The sequence below is a fragment of the Pseudoliparis swirei genome, chromosome 11 (genome assembly GCF_029220125.1).
Source record: "Pseudoliparis swirei isolate HS2019 ecotype Mariana Trench chromosome 11, NWPU_hadal_v1, whole genome shotgun sequence".
Lineage (NCBI taxonomy): Eukaryota > Metazoa > Chordata > Actinopteri > Perciformes > Liparidae > Pseudoliparis > Pseudoliparis swirei.
This window is the reverse complement of record NC_079398.1, coordinates 20,269,059-20,286,160: the sequence shown is the minus strand read 5'-3', so window position 1 is coordinate 20,286,160 and position 17,102 is coordinate 20,269,059. Positions and strand designations below refer to the sequence as shown.

The window sequence follows — 17,102 nt, the reverse complement described above, 5'->3', positions numbered from 1 at the left end:
TCCATAGATAAACAAATAAATAAATAGATAAACAGATACATAAATAAATAGATAGATAAACTAAAATAGATAGAAAGATAGATAGATAAACATAAATAGATAAACATGTGATACATGAATAGATAAACCTAAATATATATATACTGTGTATATATATATATATGCATAGATAGATAAACAGATACATATATATATGTATAGATAAACAGATAAATAAATAGATAGAAAGATAGATAAATAGATGAAAAAAAGATAGATAAACAGACAAATAAAAAGAAAGATAAACAAATAAATAGTTAGATAGATACATGAACAGATACATAGATAGATAAACAGATACATAGATAGATATATAAACAGATAAATAAATAGATAAACAGATACATAGATAGATATATAAACAGATACATAAATAGATAAACAGATACATAGATAGATATATAAACAGATTGATAGTTAGATATATAAACAGATAAATAAATAGAGATAGATAGATAAATAGATAGATAAACAGATAGATAGATAAACTGATAGTTATATATAAACAGATAAATAAATAGAGATAGATAAACAGATATATTGATAGATAAATAAACAGATTTAGACAGGCAAAGCAGGACCTTGTTGACACCTATTTATTGAATATTCACACATACAAAAAAAACACAGAGGCTCATTTTACACTTCAGTTCATCATAATAATATCAGTAATATGGTAATGATAGACATATAATCATAACAATTATAATAATCATACTGTGTTAAAATCAAATTTATAACAATGTTCATTTCATATTCGGATCAAACTGGTCAAAAAGAATAACTTTAGAGTTAAAATGAGGTTATAATGCAGGTAACACACACACACTCACACATTTATGTATGTACATTTGGATATATAACACCCAGTGTCGCCCAGCGACTGTGTGTACGTTTTAATTAATTCATAAAAGTTTGTATGATGAACTTTAAATCCTCCCCAGGTCTACGTGGATTATCTATAAAGGGTATTTGGCTGGTTTATAAATAATAAATGTAACAATCACACACGTTTTTAAACACCATCACCCTCAGATGTCCAGTACAGAAACACACGTATGTTATTTGTCACAAAGAAAATGTTCAACGAGAAGATCATTCTTCAGTTGACAGGTGACAGGTGTGTGTGGCCAACGCCTCTGAGGAACCGTGGTGATGAATTAAAGACATTTTGTTTATTTGTTGTTATCATGGCTGCACGGGTCAAAGCTCAGTTACCTTCTGCTGCTTTTAGAGTTTTTAGAATATATTATTATATAATTGCGGCCTACTTTGAAAAAACACCAATTGAATGTTGCATGAATCAAAGCTTGGATGCTGAAGGCTGAAGTAGTTTAGAGCATCACTGTCAGCACACGTGCACATATCATACTGAAAATTATATTGCCTACTGTGTGCAGCCATACGTCGCTATCAGACTATTTACAATCAATGTTAACCCCGGGGAAGAGAAAATAAAAAACACAAAGTTTGGAAAGACGCCGGACTGTAACCTTCCCTTCGATATATTCTGTGGTTATTACATCCATAACGAACATGGCTGTTTTTGAGTTTGCCGCTATAAAACCATCCTATAGCAGCAGGTGAAGTCGGGCATCACAGGTGACTCCGCTGAAGCAATGAAATCCGGTTTGTAGCAACGTTTCATGACCGATGTGTTTGGACATGTGCGTTTCCGCCCGGGGGAAACGTCCTCAACCTGACCTCTCACCGTTTGACCTCAGTTACCGTCGTCTCCGGGGTCACGTCGGTCCAGACGGGCCTCGGCAACTATTGGATCGATTGCTCAGAATTTTGTCTGCCCAGAAGATGAATCTCTGATTTTCCTCTCCACTATTTAATGAATTGACATGATTAATCTTGGGATGAATCCTTTTCTCCCGGCACGTCAAAGTCGTCACGCATCCTGAGAGATATCCCAACAACCGCTGGATCTGCCGTTCACGGTCCACAGAGGATGATCCCTCGTGGCTTTGGGCATCCGCAGACTGTTCCTCCAGTGTCACGTGTGTGGTTTTGAGTGAAATGTCTCAACAGCTGTTGGATTGCCATGAAACGTGGTACGTAATAAATTCAAGGATGAATTTCATTCGCTTTCAATACTTTGATTTATGATAAAATACCTGCAAAACTAAAGACGATCGAAAACAACCTCAGCTGTACTTTTTGTGCAACGCAGATTACCCCGAAACGAGCATCTTTAAACTAAAACGATGAACATCGTAAAAACATCATACGTCAAAACGTCATCATGTCAGCGTTTCGCTGCCGAGCCAAAAGTACAGCATCACAGAGCTGCTCGCGTGGCCGAGTTGTTGCGCAACATCCCATTACGTCGTCACCGTTCCCGTTTGGGGAATAAACCGGTCGGACAACAAACTACACTTTAAGAGCGACACAAACGATTTCTTTCCTTCCGTCATAACTATACATCAAATAAAAGGAACAATGCTGAATTGTCATTGAAAAAAAAAAAAAACTCTGAACATCAATAACTTATTTAGCTATACACCTCTTTTCGCAATAGATCATTTCAATAACAATATTACAAAACTACCAGGATTCGGTCACCCACAGTAAAAAAAATATATAGAAAAAAAAAAAGCCAGAATGAAGCGGAGTGTTAGCACCTTATTCGTAGAGCTTCGCACACACCTCCGACGCACGGGATCGCCCATGTTTATGATACATTACACCCAAAATAAATCCATCCCTCCAGTCTTCAGAGCTTCAGGGAAAGGCGCCGTGTTTCTTTTCTTACAGACGACACAGAAGGAGCACACGAGCTGAGCCACCAAGAAAAGCGTCTCATGTACACGACTACGGGGAGTCCGACTATTGCTCCAATCCAGGGATCATTGCGGCTGCTGACCAGTCTGGACCACCTCCACTTCCACCTCCACCTCCACAACCTCCACCTCACAGACGGGAGACGACCTCTCACGGCTTCCTCTGGTGTTTCACGTGTTCACGGTTGATGGCGGGGAAAAGCAATTTACGGGATATTGTGGAGAAAAAGAATGAAGAAGATGTATGTTGATGGTGTGACGGGGATTACTCTCTCTAACTAAAGTCATCAATCCTCCCTCCTTTAAATGAATCGTTGAATATGTTTAGAAATAAGTTTATTTTCTGGTTTATGGCTGTATGCTGGATATTTAGCTACAGCTAACAGGCAGTTAGCTTAGCTTCGCTAAATGCTGGCGACACCAAAGGTTTCTCCATTCGAAATAAAAAACACCTTCCAGCATCTCTAAAGCTCACAAACTGGCGTTAACACATTATATCTTGTTTGTTTGTCATGTAAATGTCACAAAAACAAGACATTGTGGTTCTTATGGGCTGTTATGTGACGATTGTTTCTGCCCCAAAACCACAACATGCTAGTTTTTACACTTCACTTTTGCGGACGGGTTCAACGAATGAGATATAATGTGAGTTTGAGACCAAGCCACGCTAACTGTTGCCCCCTGCTTCCAGTCTGTGTGCTAAGCTAACGGTAGCTTCACCTTTAACAAACACAAGAGCCGTGTTCATTTTCTCCGAAATGTCAAACTTTAGCTTCTAGCGGATTTTATCGCCGCACAAAGCAGGGCTCTCAAGTGTCACGCATTGAGCGTGAGACGCACGCATTTCGGTCTTAAGTCACGCACTCCCGCCACGCATCGTATTTCTCACGCTGAAAAAAACTCCCGGCTATTTAATGTTTTAATGTGCCGCAGCGCGCCAGCATGAGCCGCGCTGCCCTCACTGTGGAGGAATCAAGCGCTCCCCTGGAGTTCTGCTGTGAGGAGACACTTATCAGCCAATCAAAAAAAAGAAATGGGCTACACAATAGCCAATCAGAAAAGAACGTATCTGTTGTATCTGGGTAAGATTTAATCCAGCAACCAATGAAAATAAAGCATCCTGGAATTGCGCGCGACTGACTGATATCCGAAAATTTTGTTCTGCGGGGGGGGGGGGCTGATGGAAATGTCACTCTTGCCTGTCTTCAAAACTTGAGAGCCCTGACAAAGTTTCAGGTCAACGAGTGTGAGATTATTTTTCAATGGAATTTTTACCTTCTTCAAACTATAACGGGTCAAAATACAAGGTAGTAAAGCAAATGCCTGCTTGTGTCCTGCGGGTGGATGACGTGTCGGCGTGATAAAGGCATGGGCTCAGCACTGGATGGGGCCTCTGACAGAGGGTCATGGGGTCAGTCGGTCAGGGGGTCGACGGAGATGGGGAGAGGAGGGTGACGGTCGGGTCATCGTTATTGACCGGCAGGATGAATGAACCCTGGGTAATCCGCCGTGTGAGTCCTTAGCAGTCAGAGGGATCCACCTCCCCGGGGGTGTAGAAATCAGGGATGGGTAGACCAGTGTGCAGTGTGATCTGAAGAGAAACACATTGACACACACACACACACACACACACACACACACACACACACATGGGTGACTAAATCATGGGAAAGGCGTTTCATTTATTTCTCTGCCTACAGGTGGAGCTGTTGAACTATCTCCTTGTTTTCTCTCAGAGCTTCTGGCTTTCTACAGCCAGAGATGGCATAACAAATAAAAATAAGAATAAGAAATCCAAAGCTAGTAACTGTTATTACCTTTGCATTGAAAATGCGGAAGGTAATGTTTTGATCGCCGTGTATTTGTATGCGTGCGTGAGTGTTATTTGCATAAGTCAAAAAGTATTAAACCGAATCGCATGACATTTGGTGGGATGATTGTTTATTATCCGGGGACCATTTGATTCGATTTTGGGATCGATCGGGTCAAAGGTCAAGGTCAAGGTCATGAAAAGGTCAAAATCTTCTTTTTACCATAGCACGGTCAATTTCTATCCAATTGGCATGCAACTAATGCCAACATGTTCATAATTCAATGCCCAATCTTGTGATATGCGAAGGTATGCGCTCTACCGAGTGCCCATTCTAGTTGGGTCTTTGAAGCTTCCTCTTTCAAGGTTTAATCTCCTGAGCCCATATTTGTATAACTCGGAGGAGATGTTTTAATGAATAATAACTGTGCTCATTTGATATTTTGCTGGTCTACAAGTAGAACACCTCTGTTGTGGCCTGCAGCGCTGCTCTGGGAGGGGGAGCCGGAGCCGGACCCCCCGGAGCGAAGACAAATGGGTTTCATTCCCACGGAAAACCAAAGTGTAAAAAAAAAGATAATTTGCTGTTTTGTGCAGAACTCTCTCAGCAACTTCCTGCAGTCTCCGCCGGGTGCACGCTAACGCTAGATTAGTGTCTTTATTACACAAACAATTAAAAAGTTTGGAGAGAAAATTTCTCATTTGTAAAAATTAAATTGTTAATTTTGCGCATTAAACTAGAATTTGCTGCTGCAAATTAAAAACCTTTGCTCTCAAAATGAAAAACATTTGTAATAAAGACACACATTTTTTTTTTACTCCAGTGTGTCTATCTTTGCAGTCTTGATGCTAAGCTAAGCTAACACACGCAGACATGAGAGTGAAGGAAACTTCCTTTGAGAGCTTCTTCAGGGAAAACAAAAGCAGACATCGGTATGAAAAGGAATTCATTTCTCAATCTTTCCAATACAGAAATGGAAATAGTTTAAATAGAAAAGGTGTAATTTAAAGATAGTAGTTCATATAAAATCCTCCTGTTACCTGGACATTCCGGTTGAGGCTGATCGCCGGGTAGTAGACGCCCTCCAGGGCTTCGAAAGCCACCGGACCCTGCTGCTCGTCGTTGATGAGGAAGATGAGGATCCTGCGTGTGAAGTCCAGGAGAATTCCTATCGTGGCTCCTTTCCCGATGCCGCCGTCCGTCCTGCACAACCACACAGCGAGAGAGCAACTGGAGGATCGAGTGTTTCTCAAGTAATCATCCGTGCCAGTGTTCTGAAATGGTTGTACTGGTTCTTTCATGTTCGAGGATCTGAGTGATGACTCTCACCAGACGCCCCTGAACGCAGCGTCGCTCTCTACCTGTTGGTGTGCGAGTTGTTGTGCATGAACCAGGAGCGGTTGTTGTCCACGTACATGGCCCAGGCCTTGTCGTCCTTCCCCAGCATCACGTCCTTCAGCACGTCGGCCCGAGCGATCCCGAAGGCCGGGTCCGGGTGGTTGTCATAGCGATCCACGGTCATTTCCCAGTAATGGACGCCGCGGGAGAAGGCCGAGTTACCCATGACCACCCTGTCGTCGTAGCTGTTGCAGGACACCGTCAGGTTGTCGTTGGAGAGGATGATGTCGGGGTGGGCGGAGGCGGGGTCAAAGGTGAACCAAGCGACTGTTCACACACACACACACACACAGGGAGAGTTAACACACACTGCTGTTTAGCATCAGCTGATGGTCATGACTGGACAAAGGTGACATGAATGGAGAGGCCGGAGGGTCGATGAGGTGAGGTCACACTGTCACGACGGAATGACTGGATGAAAGAAGAGACGGAGGAGAAGAAGATTCACTATCACTATTAGGATTAGTCATTCTTAGCATCATACTCTATGACTTAACTTATCGCTTAATCCTAAAAAATCTTATTAGCATCAAACTCTATGACTTAATTTATCACTTAATCCTAAAAAATCGTATTATTTATCAGAAAATCAAAACCTGCGTCAGACAGTCTGCAAAAGATGGTTGGCATTAGTTTTCACCGGCTTGGAACACCACACCAGTTATGACATTATAATATACTTTAAAATACATCGGTTCATAATCTCTTGGTTTCTGTGTCATCAGTTCACCCAAAATAAAAGAAGACACTCGGCAATAAACAGTTCTGGTTCTGGTTCTTCCGTCTGTTCCTGTTCCTTCCTCCCAAAGCCTTCATGAGGAAAGCGGTCGGTTATATATAATCTTCTTTATATCATAAACATGCACAACTTCCAAAAACAGGATCAACGTCTATTTGAACACTGAATATATATAAAGTATGTTTCCTGTTGAACAACTCATTCTACCTCTCTTAACCCTTGTGTTGCCTTCGGGTCAATTTGACCCGATTCAATGTTTAACCCTCCTGTTACCTTTATATTTACTAACATATTTTACCCTTGAGGTCAATATGACCCCAGCTATTAAAATCTCCAGAAAATTATTAGAATTAATATTGTTTTCCAAGTTTAAGTGTGAGGTACTTTATGTTTGTTTGTTGACTCCCGAAAGAACACCGACATTAAACATTGAATCGGGTCAAATTGACCCGAAGGCGACAGGAGGGTTAAATATTGAATCGGGTCAAAATGACCCGAAGGCAACACAAGGGTTAAACAGGATGATGATAAATAAATGTTGCGCTGCCCCCAAGTGGACACAAAGAAAACTGCGTAAATTTCTGCGCCACAAACAAACAAACAAAATTCCCTTCATTGTTGATTAAATGTTAAATAATTTGTTTGAGCTGACCCTTTAACTTTCTGTGAGCTCACTCCAAGCCGGCCGAATTGAAGCCTGATAACTTTGCAAACTGTTTGACTGCGTTTTTAAAAATGTTTTAAAGCTCTAAACTGCACAGACATATGAGAGTAGATGAGATGTCTGCTCTGCGTGTGGGCTCCACACTCGCTGTCCACCACCGCTCCCCTGGTCTCACCGGGCGCTAAAGTTTCATTACGCCGCCTTTTATTTCCCAAAGGAAATATAATAATAAGACATTTATTAGAAGGCCGTATTGAACGTTTAATAAGTGCAGCCCACGGAGCAGCAAACTGCCCACCTGCCGGTGTGAGAAGAACTGAACTGATGACACAGGCAACGGGGGAGGGGTGGGGAGGGGGGTGGTTAGAGTGGAAACAGTCGCCCATACCTGCGCCTAGAGACTGAATATCACACGGAGGGAGTCCAGCTGAAATGTGAAACGAAGGGGAGGAGGAGTAGGAGAAAGAAAAGAGGGGAGGAGGAGGAGGAGCGAAGCAGACGTCGTAGAGCGGAGGAGGAGGAGGGATGGAGGAGAAGGGGTAAAAATAAAAATAAAGTTTGATATCAGGGATGCCGGTTCTTGAAACACCACAGAAGAAATCCTAAAAAAGGAAAAAAATTATAAACAAGTAACGACAACAAAGATGCAGGAGGTAAACAACACAGTCCGGTCCGGGTGAAGGATGTCAGAGTTCTGCAGAAACACAGAGGGGTTAGATCCCAGCTCCTGAGTGCAGGCTGAGGGGGGCCGGCCGGGCCTTTCAGGCCCACTTCGGGAGGACGGGCGTCCCCGTGCGCGCAGCGGCATTTAACTAATGGGGGAAGCGAAGCACACGAGTGGATCATATATTATATTCACCAAGCGGCTGCTTGAAGAGCTCCAACAGAACTCACATCCCGGCTGCTGCTTTTGGCTGAAAACCTTGCAAAGGGACCTTTCTGGAGGCTTTTACTGTTATTGTTATTATTGATGTGAGGTCATTGAAATCCTTTTGAAACGCATAGTACGAAATAAAAAAACCTCAAAGTGAGTTTTCCTTACCTCTAATTTCTTTCTGAAAGAAGTTGTCTTTCTGAAGGTTTTGGTCTATTTATCGTTCTTAAGATCGTTATGAGCTCACTTTATTGCCGCTTCACTCCCAAAAGAAGAAGGCGTCTCAAGTCTGTGTTTTTAACCCGGTGACGATAACCGCAAAACTATATTATTAACCGTTATTACACCTGTGATAGAAATGCCTGCCAGCTGTTTGCTAGAACACAACAGCATATCTAATATATTCTTATTACATAGACCCCAGAAACCTGATCATGCAAAACTAAACAAAAAGAGTCTAAACTACCTGAACAACACATGGATACAGTAGCAAACATGTGGCAGGCATAATGATTAAACATGTATATCTCGTGGAAGGCGTATCTGCTGAATATACAGTTTGTTTTCTTCATAACAGCAGCACTGTTAAAAAGCACTAATACGTTATTATTCTATTGGCGACACAGACTCGAGTCTCCTCAACTCTTTGGAGAGAAACCATTTTATTCCCACGACCGACCGAATGAATCCAAATGAATGGATTCTATTTTAAAAGGTGTGTTTTTAATTTCCCTGTGGAGAGGAGGGGTCAGCTTCACGTACTCTCGGAGGTCTGCATCATCAGGGTCTTGCTGTACTGGCCCACCCCGCTGGCGTTGAAGGCCTTCACCCTGGACTTGTACATGCTGTTGAAGTGGAGCCCGTCCACCGTGCAGATGGTCTCCGTCCCCACGTACACTTCCTGTCAAGACAACACACACACACACACACAGCGCTGCCTGTTAAGCTGCCGGATACATGGAGTGTGTATGGAGTGTGTAGTGATGACGCAGAGGGTCCCGCTTCTCTCTCGGCCGGGCCTCTGGAGGCGCGTCCCGTTTCAGGGTGGGGGGGGGGGGTTGAGGCCCGGTGAGTGTACTGAGAGAGAGAGAGAGAGAGTGGGCGAGGGCGGCCCACGCCGGGGGTATAAATAGACGCGGGGACAGACGAGCTCGCCAAGCTCAGTGCGGCGCTGCGTTGGCGAGCGCCGGTGAGTCAGAGGAGCAGCGGAGAACTTGAAATGAAACGATTTCAGTTCGAGTTGAAGAGGCCGGGCGGCCGAAAACACCCCGAGATGCTCCCCGCATGTTCCTGCTGTCCATCTCAGGGTCACAGTTAAATTTAAATGCATTCATAAATATGAAATATAACCCAAAACTATTTCACTACACTTATCCTGTGTCATATGACATATTATTACGATGTTTAATTTAAAACTGTTTCCAAAACTGTACATATTACCACCTTTCTGTACACACTAACACCTTCTGGGTGGTGTTTTCTTTTCTATTTTTGTATTTTATAGTGTTTTCTTTAATATTTTTGTATTTTATAGTGTTTTCTATAATATTTTGTATTTTATAGTGTTTTCTTTTATATTTTTGTATTTTATAGTGTTTTCTATTATATTTTTGTATTTTATAGTTTTTTCTTTTGTATTTTTGTATTTTTTGTATTTTATAGTGTTTTCCTTTATATTTTTGTATTTTTTGTATTTTATAGTGTTTTCTTATATATTTTTGTATTTTATAGTTTTTTCTTAGATATATTTGTATTTTATAGTGTTTTCTTTTATATTTTTGTATTTTATAGTGTTTTCTTTTATATTTTTGTATTTTATAGTTTTTTCTTTTGTATTTTTTGTATTTTATAGTGTTTTCCTTTATATTTTTTTATTTTTTATTTTATAGTGTTTTCTTATATATTTTTGTATTGTATTGTGTTTTCTTATATATTTTTGTATTTTATAGTGTTTTCTTATATATGTTTGTATTTTATAGTGTTTTCTTCTATATGTTTGTATTTTATAGTGTTTTCTTTTATATTTTGTTCTCTCTTATTATCGTGTTATATCTACACTGGTGACTCGTGGAGCCGTGCTCTCAATGCCCAGTGTGTCTGGACTGCTCGAGGCACAGATGGCAAATAAAAACCTTGAAACTCGATATGCAGCTCAAACAGCTTTACGCCACACGTCGACATTCATACACACGTTCATAAAGCCAAGCGGTTAATCACGAGGACATAATTACATTTTCAGGATCTTGCCATCGCGCACGATGACAAGACCTTCAAATTAAAGTGTCGCTCGACCTTAATGAGCCACATCCAACGCAATCTTTGCACAACGGTATGATTCTTTAACTGTGTGAACTCCACGAGTCGCATAAGTAGATTAAAACATCCGCTCTCTGTTTGGATCTATCAGCCCAAACGCCATCTTGGTACGTTCCATCTCAACGAGCTGGCATCGAATGCGCACGATCAGCATTCCGAGGTTGCCGGTTGTCGAGTGCGTTGGCAGATCGGATGTCAACGATCTGAGGCAACAGTTGTGATCGAGGCTGAGGGATGAACAGACAGAGAGGCTGGAGGTGGACGGCTGCTCTCTGGACACTAAAACACAGGATGCCTCTCGGAGAACAACTGCTGGACCGTCGACTTTAGACAGGATCGAGATGCGAGTCTGGACAAGTGTCGTCGCATCTCAAGTCCACATTTATTTACATTTATTTAAAGTGCAAAAGTCAATAAGACGGATATTCCAACAGAACCGTGTCCACCATGAACCAAAAAGTCCAATATTTAGATTATTATCTCATGTTTTGGCAACTTTCAGTGAAATGATCGGATTTCTACTGTTCTCTCTCTCTCTCTCTGTGTGTGTGTGTGTGTGTGTGTGTGTGTGTTAAGCATTCAAATGAAAGGAACCACTTTAATCACGTGTCACCAGCTGTTTCCAGGAAGCTGATGGAAACGTTTAGGAGCTTTGAGAGGTCGGCTGAACCGTTAAGGAGGAGGCTGAGAGTGAAATATAGGGGGTTATTTAAACTACTCTGCAGGGAGTTTAACATCACTTTCAGGAAGTGGAAAGACTTTCCATACTGGCGGTCATGAGAGGCCCCACTGTACGTAGGCCCGGGTTCAGAGGTGGGACACGGATACCCTCGGCCGTTGTACTGACGCTGTTGTTCGGGGGGGTTTAAATTCCATTGTAACAAAGCGGCGGCCTCAATGTATTCAATGTATAGAGACCCGGGGAGCGTCTTTAGCGGGATGGGTTATATGGTGGATCTGGGAGCGGGTATAAATACGACTTTGATGCCGGATCACACTTCCTGTGGGATCATCCCAGCTGGCAGCTGCATCACAGACCCTGTTCCCCCCTGGCGGCGGCGCCACAGCGCGTCACACGACCCGACGGAGCCGTGTGCGGTACGAGAGGGAGAACCGAGGGACTTCAGCAGCAAAGCGTTGGTTTCACATTACCCCCCCCCCCCCCCCCCCCCCGGCACCAAAGGAGGCGGGGTGTTGTGTAAAGGTGAATTATTACTCCAACTGGTGCTGTTTTTCACTTTGTGTCTTGTAATCTAAATGTAAATCCAACAGAGACCCCCCAAGTCCCCCTACCCCCCCAAGCCCCCCCCCCCTTGATGAAGGTGGGAGATGCATCCTGACTGGCGTGGACAAACGAGTGCCTGCGGAGGGGCTACCTACCCTGAAAAGCCCCATGTTTCCATCGTCCAGCTCCAGGATGTATCCGTCCACGTCGATGGTGGAGAGCGGCGGCTGTTTCCATGACAACGTGGCGCTGTTGTTCTGGGTGCAGCATTCCTCCAGCTGGAGCATGGGAGCAGCTGGGACTGAGAGGGGGGGGGGGGGGAGCAAACACAGACAAGATTACAGCCCAGTGAGCTATGAAAGGAAAGCCGCACACACACACACACACACACACACACGATATGACCTGTTCAATATTTATCATTGATTAAAATTAAATGATGAATATATGAATCCAGAATCAAAAGCTTCCGCGTTCTAAATATTTACCCGCCAAACGTATTTGAGCAAAACACGGGCAGAGTCAGAGATATCGTGTGAAGTTTATCAGACACCGAACACACACTCGGACGTAGAGATACATTTTATAAGCTACGACACACACGTTCAAAGGTTTGGGGTCACATAGACAATTTTGTGTTTTCCATAAAACTCAAACTTTTATTTATCAAATGAATAGAAAACATCGACGAGGTTAGAAATAATTATTTTTATTTTAAATTAATTTTGGTCTTAAACCTGTTGCTCAAAGGAAGGCCAGTTTTATAGCTTCTCTCACCAGTATAACTGTTTTCAGCTGCGCTAACATAAAAGGGTTTTCTACCCCTCCGTGAGTCTTCTAAGGCGATAACACAATGTACCATCAGAACACTGGAGACGGGCCCCTTTGGCCCCTGTTAGAATACTGACATGTAGCTTTTAATTTGTTGCACTTTTCCACATTTCTAAGTGACCCCAAACTTTTGACCGGTCGTGTACATAAATAGTAGAGGTACTTTACTGACGGTCTTCAGTCGAGGAGTCCTGAGCTGCTCGGGGATCTCTTCTCGTTACCTTTCATCTGGACAAAGTCCAGCTGGTGGATGGTCTGCAGGAGCGGGCCGCTGTCCAGGGTCAGGTCAAAGTCGCTGCTCATCCTGGGGGTGAGGGTTCCCTTCCCCCACTGGCCCTCTGTTATGTGGACCCTCCGGATCAAAGCGTCAGAGATCTGAGGACAACAACAACAACAACTGTGCCGGGAGCCTTTTTTCTTCTTCTTTTTACAGGGAAATTAGAAGCAAATCAGCTGACAATGCAAAGATGTGAAAGAAGAAATAAAAAGAGCAACATCAAGTCAAAGAAAGTGCATTCTCTTGAATATCTTTTCCAAGGAAATTATTAGCCAGCCAGCAATTTGCCAGATTCTAGGAGAAATTTCTTCTTCTTTTTTTAACACACAAGAAAAAAATTCTTGTGACTTACAACTCAAAGTGGCAAAATGGGTAAAAATGCAGATTTGAAAACACAAAATTAGAATCAGATCAGGTGGTGAATTGCGACGTCATGCAGATGTTTGTCATGTCTCGTCGGTGATGTTAAGTTTTAGGTTTTAGTCCTGTTTTCCATGTCCGCTTTTATTTTGTAGTAACTGTCCTCTCTCGTTTCAGAAACTTTATTTCCTGCCCCGGTGTTTCCTCGTTGGTGTGATTGCCTGCTCCACCCCTGATTGTGTCCACCTGTTCCCCAGTTCCTCATGTATTTTAAGCCGGTGTCTACCTGTGTCTTGTGTCAGATCGTCTCGTCTCGAGTCTCGTCCTGATCCGTCTAGTCTAAGTAATTGTTGTTCATGTTAGTCTTTTGTCCTGGTTTGCAGTTTCCAGCATAGTTATGATTTTGTTTGTACTTTGATCAAGTCTTTTTCCCAGCATAGCTGTGATTTTTAGTTTTTTCAAAACCCAATCTTAGTTTCCTGCTCAGCAGCAACTTTAAGTTGTACTTTGTTTTTTTGGAATTTTTGGGGACTTCCTATGTTAAAATAAACCCTTTTGATTGCCCTGAACTTTGGAGTCGTGCTCTTGGGTCCTGTTTTTGAGCCGTGACAGTGTTGTCATTAGTCGGGTTGAGTTCAGGGAAACCGGTTACAGCCGTAGACCAACAGGGACGACTGGTCCTCAGCTGGTTGAAGGAGCCTGAAGAGGCTGACAATGGATGCTCCGGGAAACATGTTTGCATCCTGCTGCACTTAGTTTCTTTAAATTGTGACGTTCCAGAGCCCAAGCTGCAGCTGGAGGCAGAGAGAGGCTCGTTGAATACCTGCAGGAAGCCACTGGGGTCGTTCTCCTTGATGACCTCCAGGCAGTACTCCATCAGCCCCGTGGTCTGACGCAGCTTCACCGTACAGTGGGAGATCTGATCCCGGACCACCTGGGGGGGGGGAGGAGGAGAACAAGAAGAAGAAGGAAGATGAAGGAAGAAAAAGAAGAAGGAGAAGAAATAAGAAGAAGAAGGAGAAGAGAGAAAAATAAGGAGAATGAAATGGAAGAAGAAGAAATAGAGGTGGAAGGAAGAAAAATAAGGAGAAGACAGAATAAGAAGAAGAAGAAGAAGAAACGAAGAAGGAGAAGGAAGAAGAAGAAATAGAAGTGGAAGGAAGAAAAATAAGGAGAAGAAAGAATAAGAAGCAGAAGAAAGAAGTAGAAACGAAGAAGGAGAAGGAAGAAGAAGAAATAGAAGTGGAAGGAAGAGAGAAGAAGGAGAATAAAGAAGAAGAAGAAAACAGAAGAAGAAGAAGAAACGAAGAAGGAGAAGGAAGAAGAAGAAATAGAAGTGGAAGGAAGAGAAAGAAGAAGGAGAATAAAGAAGAAAACAGAAGAAGAAGAAGAAACGAAGGAGAAGGAAGAAGAAATAGAAGTGGAAGGAAGAAATATAGGAAGGAGAAGAAAGAATAAGAAGCAGAAGGAAGAAGAAGAAGAAGATGAGAGAAAGATGGAAGAGAAAAGAAGAAACACCAACGAGGAAGTCAAGTTTTGCAAGTATAATACCGAAATAACAACGACAAGCATAAAGGGCGGATAGTCGTATGTTAATCATCGGCCTGTTGGTGTCATCACTCTGGAACATGAATAAGACGCTCAGAGACGGTTTGATGACGTTCTGGAGAGAATAAATAGGGCAGTAAAAATAAATTTAAAAAAAAGAGGAAATATTGGAGATGCAGGAAAATTACCATGAAGTAAATATGCAGAATAAATGTTGATAAATGAGGTGAGAAGAGAGACAGAGGAGAAGAGAGAAGGATGCAGAAAGATCTGAGGACTAAAGTTGTGTGACAACAAGCGGAAGAAAAGAAGGAGGCTGGATGGAGGAGAAGGAGATGGAGGGAGGAGGCTGGAGGACTCGCATGAAACGAGCTGTTAACCCTCCTGTTGCCTTCGGGTCAACTTGACCCCATTCAATGTTTAACCCTCCTGTTACCTTTATATTTACTGACATATTTTACCCTCGGGGTCAATTTGACCCCAGCAATTAAAACCTCCAGAAAATTATTAGAATTAATATTGTTTCCCAAGTTTAAGTGTGAGGCACTTTATGTTTGTTTGTTGACTACCTAAATAGCCCTTTAAATATATAAAAAAGTTGATATTTCTTATATGTTTGACACAGTGAAAAACAGCCTGCGGGTCATATTGACCCCAAAGAACACCGATATTAAACATTGAATGGGGTCAAATTGACCCTAAGGTAACAGGAGGGCGAAGAGACGCCGGATGAGAGGAATACCAATAACCAGATTAGCAACGGGATCGTCACGGTGATCGATCGGCTACCTGATCGCCGTGGGAGATTCCCCGCTCCACCGCCGATGTCCACACAGCCTCCTCGCAACAGTGTGAAATGAGCGAGGAGGTCCTGGACCAAAGGGGTTGCTAGGTAACAGAAACTTCCCTGTTGCTATCCGAGGGGCTCCGAGGCCGAAACGGAGAGGAGGAAAATCCTTTCTGCAGACCGACGGTACGCGAAGACGATTTACCGCCGACCGCATCAACACGACGGTTATCGACACCCAACACACATCAGAGGCTTTCATCCAGTAGATTATCATCCAGATTACTGTATGGAGCGCGACTGTAACACACTCACGACACACTGTCAGCTTGTGTTTTAAGGCTCTAAGAACATAAAAGAATCATGTGTGGATTATTTCGATTAAATGCACTATTTACTTTTATATTAGTCGCTATATTTTATATAGAATGATTTATAACTTTGATGGAAATTCAATTCAAAATTGCATACTAAATGTCCAAATCAACCACAAATACCAAAAGCATATCCATCTCAACATCCTTGGTCGACTCTGTATCGTCTCCGGTTGCATCAGCCTTCCTTAAATGTAAATTATGCGGATATAACATTGATTGTGAACCGAACATCAACATGCGACTCCAAGAAACCCAAATACGTCTGATCGGACCCTTGAGAGGATGACATGAACTCCCACAAAGGAATAATTGAAAGTATAATTACAGAGACGCAGATAATTATGTTCTCATCATTACCTTCGCATTGAAAATGCGGAAGGTTATGTTTTGATCGCCGTGTGTTTATTTATTTATTTGTATGCGTGTTACTCGCATAACTCAAAAAGTATTAAACCGAATCGCATGAAATTTGGTGGGATGATTGGTTATTATCCAGGGACCATTGGATTATATTTTGGGATTGATCGGGTCAAAGGTCAAGGTCATGAAAAGTTCAAAAACTTCTTTTTACCATAGCACGGTCAATTTCTATCCAATTGGCATGCAACTAATGCCAACATGTTCATAACTCAATGTCCAATCTTGTGATATGTGAAGGTATGCGCTCTACCGAGTGCCCGTTCTAGTTCTTTAGTGCTGTGATCAATCGGAGGAGGGCCGGTGTTTAACCTCTTCTCATTCAGGGTCTCGTTCCAGATGTGATGGTTCATATTCCTCTGGTGGAGCATCCTCAGCCCGGCAGCGGCCCGGCGTCTCCCCGCCGCCTGCTTAACCATCGGCTGCCACTCCTCCACACGCAGCCGGAATCACAAGCTCTCAACTCACAGAGGACAATGTGTGGAGGGATCTCGCAGACAACTTTGATCGGATCTCGTCTCCTTTCCCCGGCGCTCCTTCCTCTCCCGACGCTCGCTGCCTCCTGAGAGCGGCTCCTCTCGGCATCGCGGTCCTCCTCTCCTGACAATCAGCTGTTGTTTAGCGTTTGGAATAAGATCAGCAGATAAATC

At 42.8% G+C, this 17,102-nt stretch overlaps 1 protein-coding gene across 3 annotated transcripts in view; it reads right to left on the bottom strand.

Annotated features, from left to right (window-relative positions):
* Positions 1-617: 617 nt before the first annotated feature.
* Positions 618-17,102, bottom strand: part of trim9 (tripartite motif containing 9) — a 43,038-nt gene continuing 26,553 nt past the window's right edge. Inside the window, exons 4-11 of one of the 3 annotated variants that reach the window (XM_056427344.1) lie at positions 14,147-14,257; positions 12,908-13,061; positions 12,011-12,156; positions 9,077-9,215; positions 7,829-7,867; positions 6,001-6,304; positions 5,680-5,842; positions 618-4,419 (exon numbers count right to left, since the gene is read on the bottom strand). In XM_056427344.1, the coding sequence (XP_056283319.1) occupies positions 4,348-4,419; positions 5,680-5,842; positions 6,001-6,304; positions 7,829-7,867; positions 9,077-9,215; positions 12,011-12,156; positions 12,908-13,061; positions 14,147-14,257 (1,128 nt within the window). In that variant the 3' untranslated portion in view covers positions 618-4,347. Of the gene's footprint in view, positions 4,420-5,679; positions 5,843-6,000; positions 6,449-7,828; positions 7,868-9,076; positions 9,216-12,010; positions 12,157-12,907; positions 13,062-14,146; positions 14,258-17,102 lie in introns of those variants that run through there. The other 2 variants (XM_056427345.1, XM_056427346.1) reach the window with 2 other exon arrangements.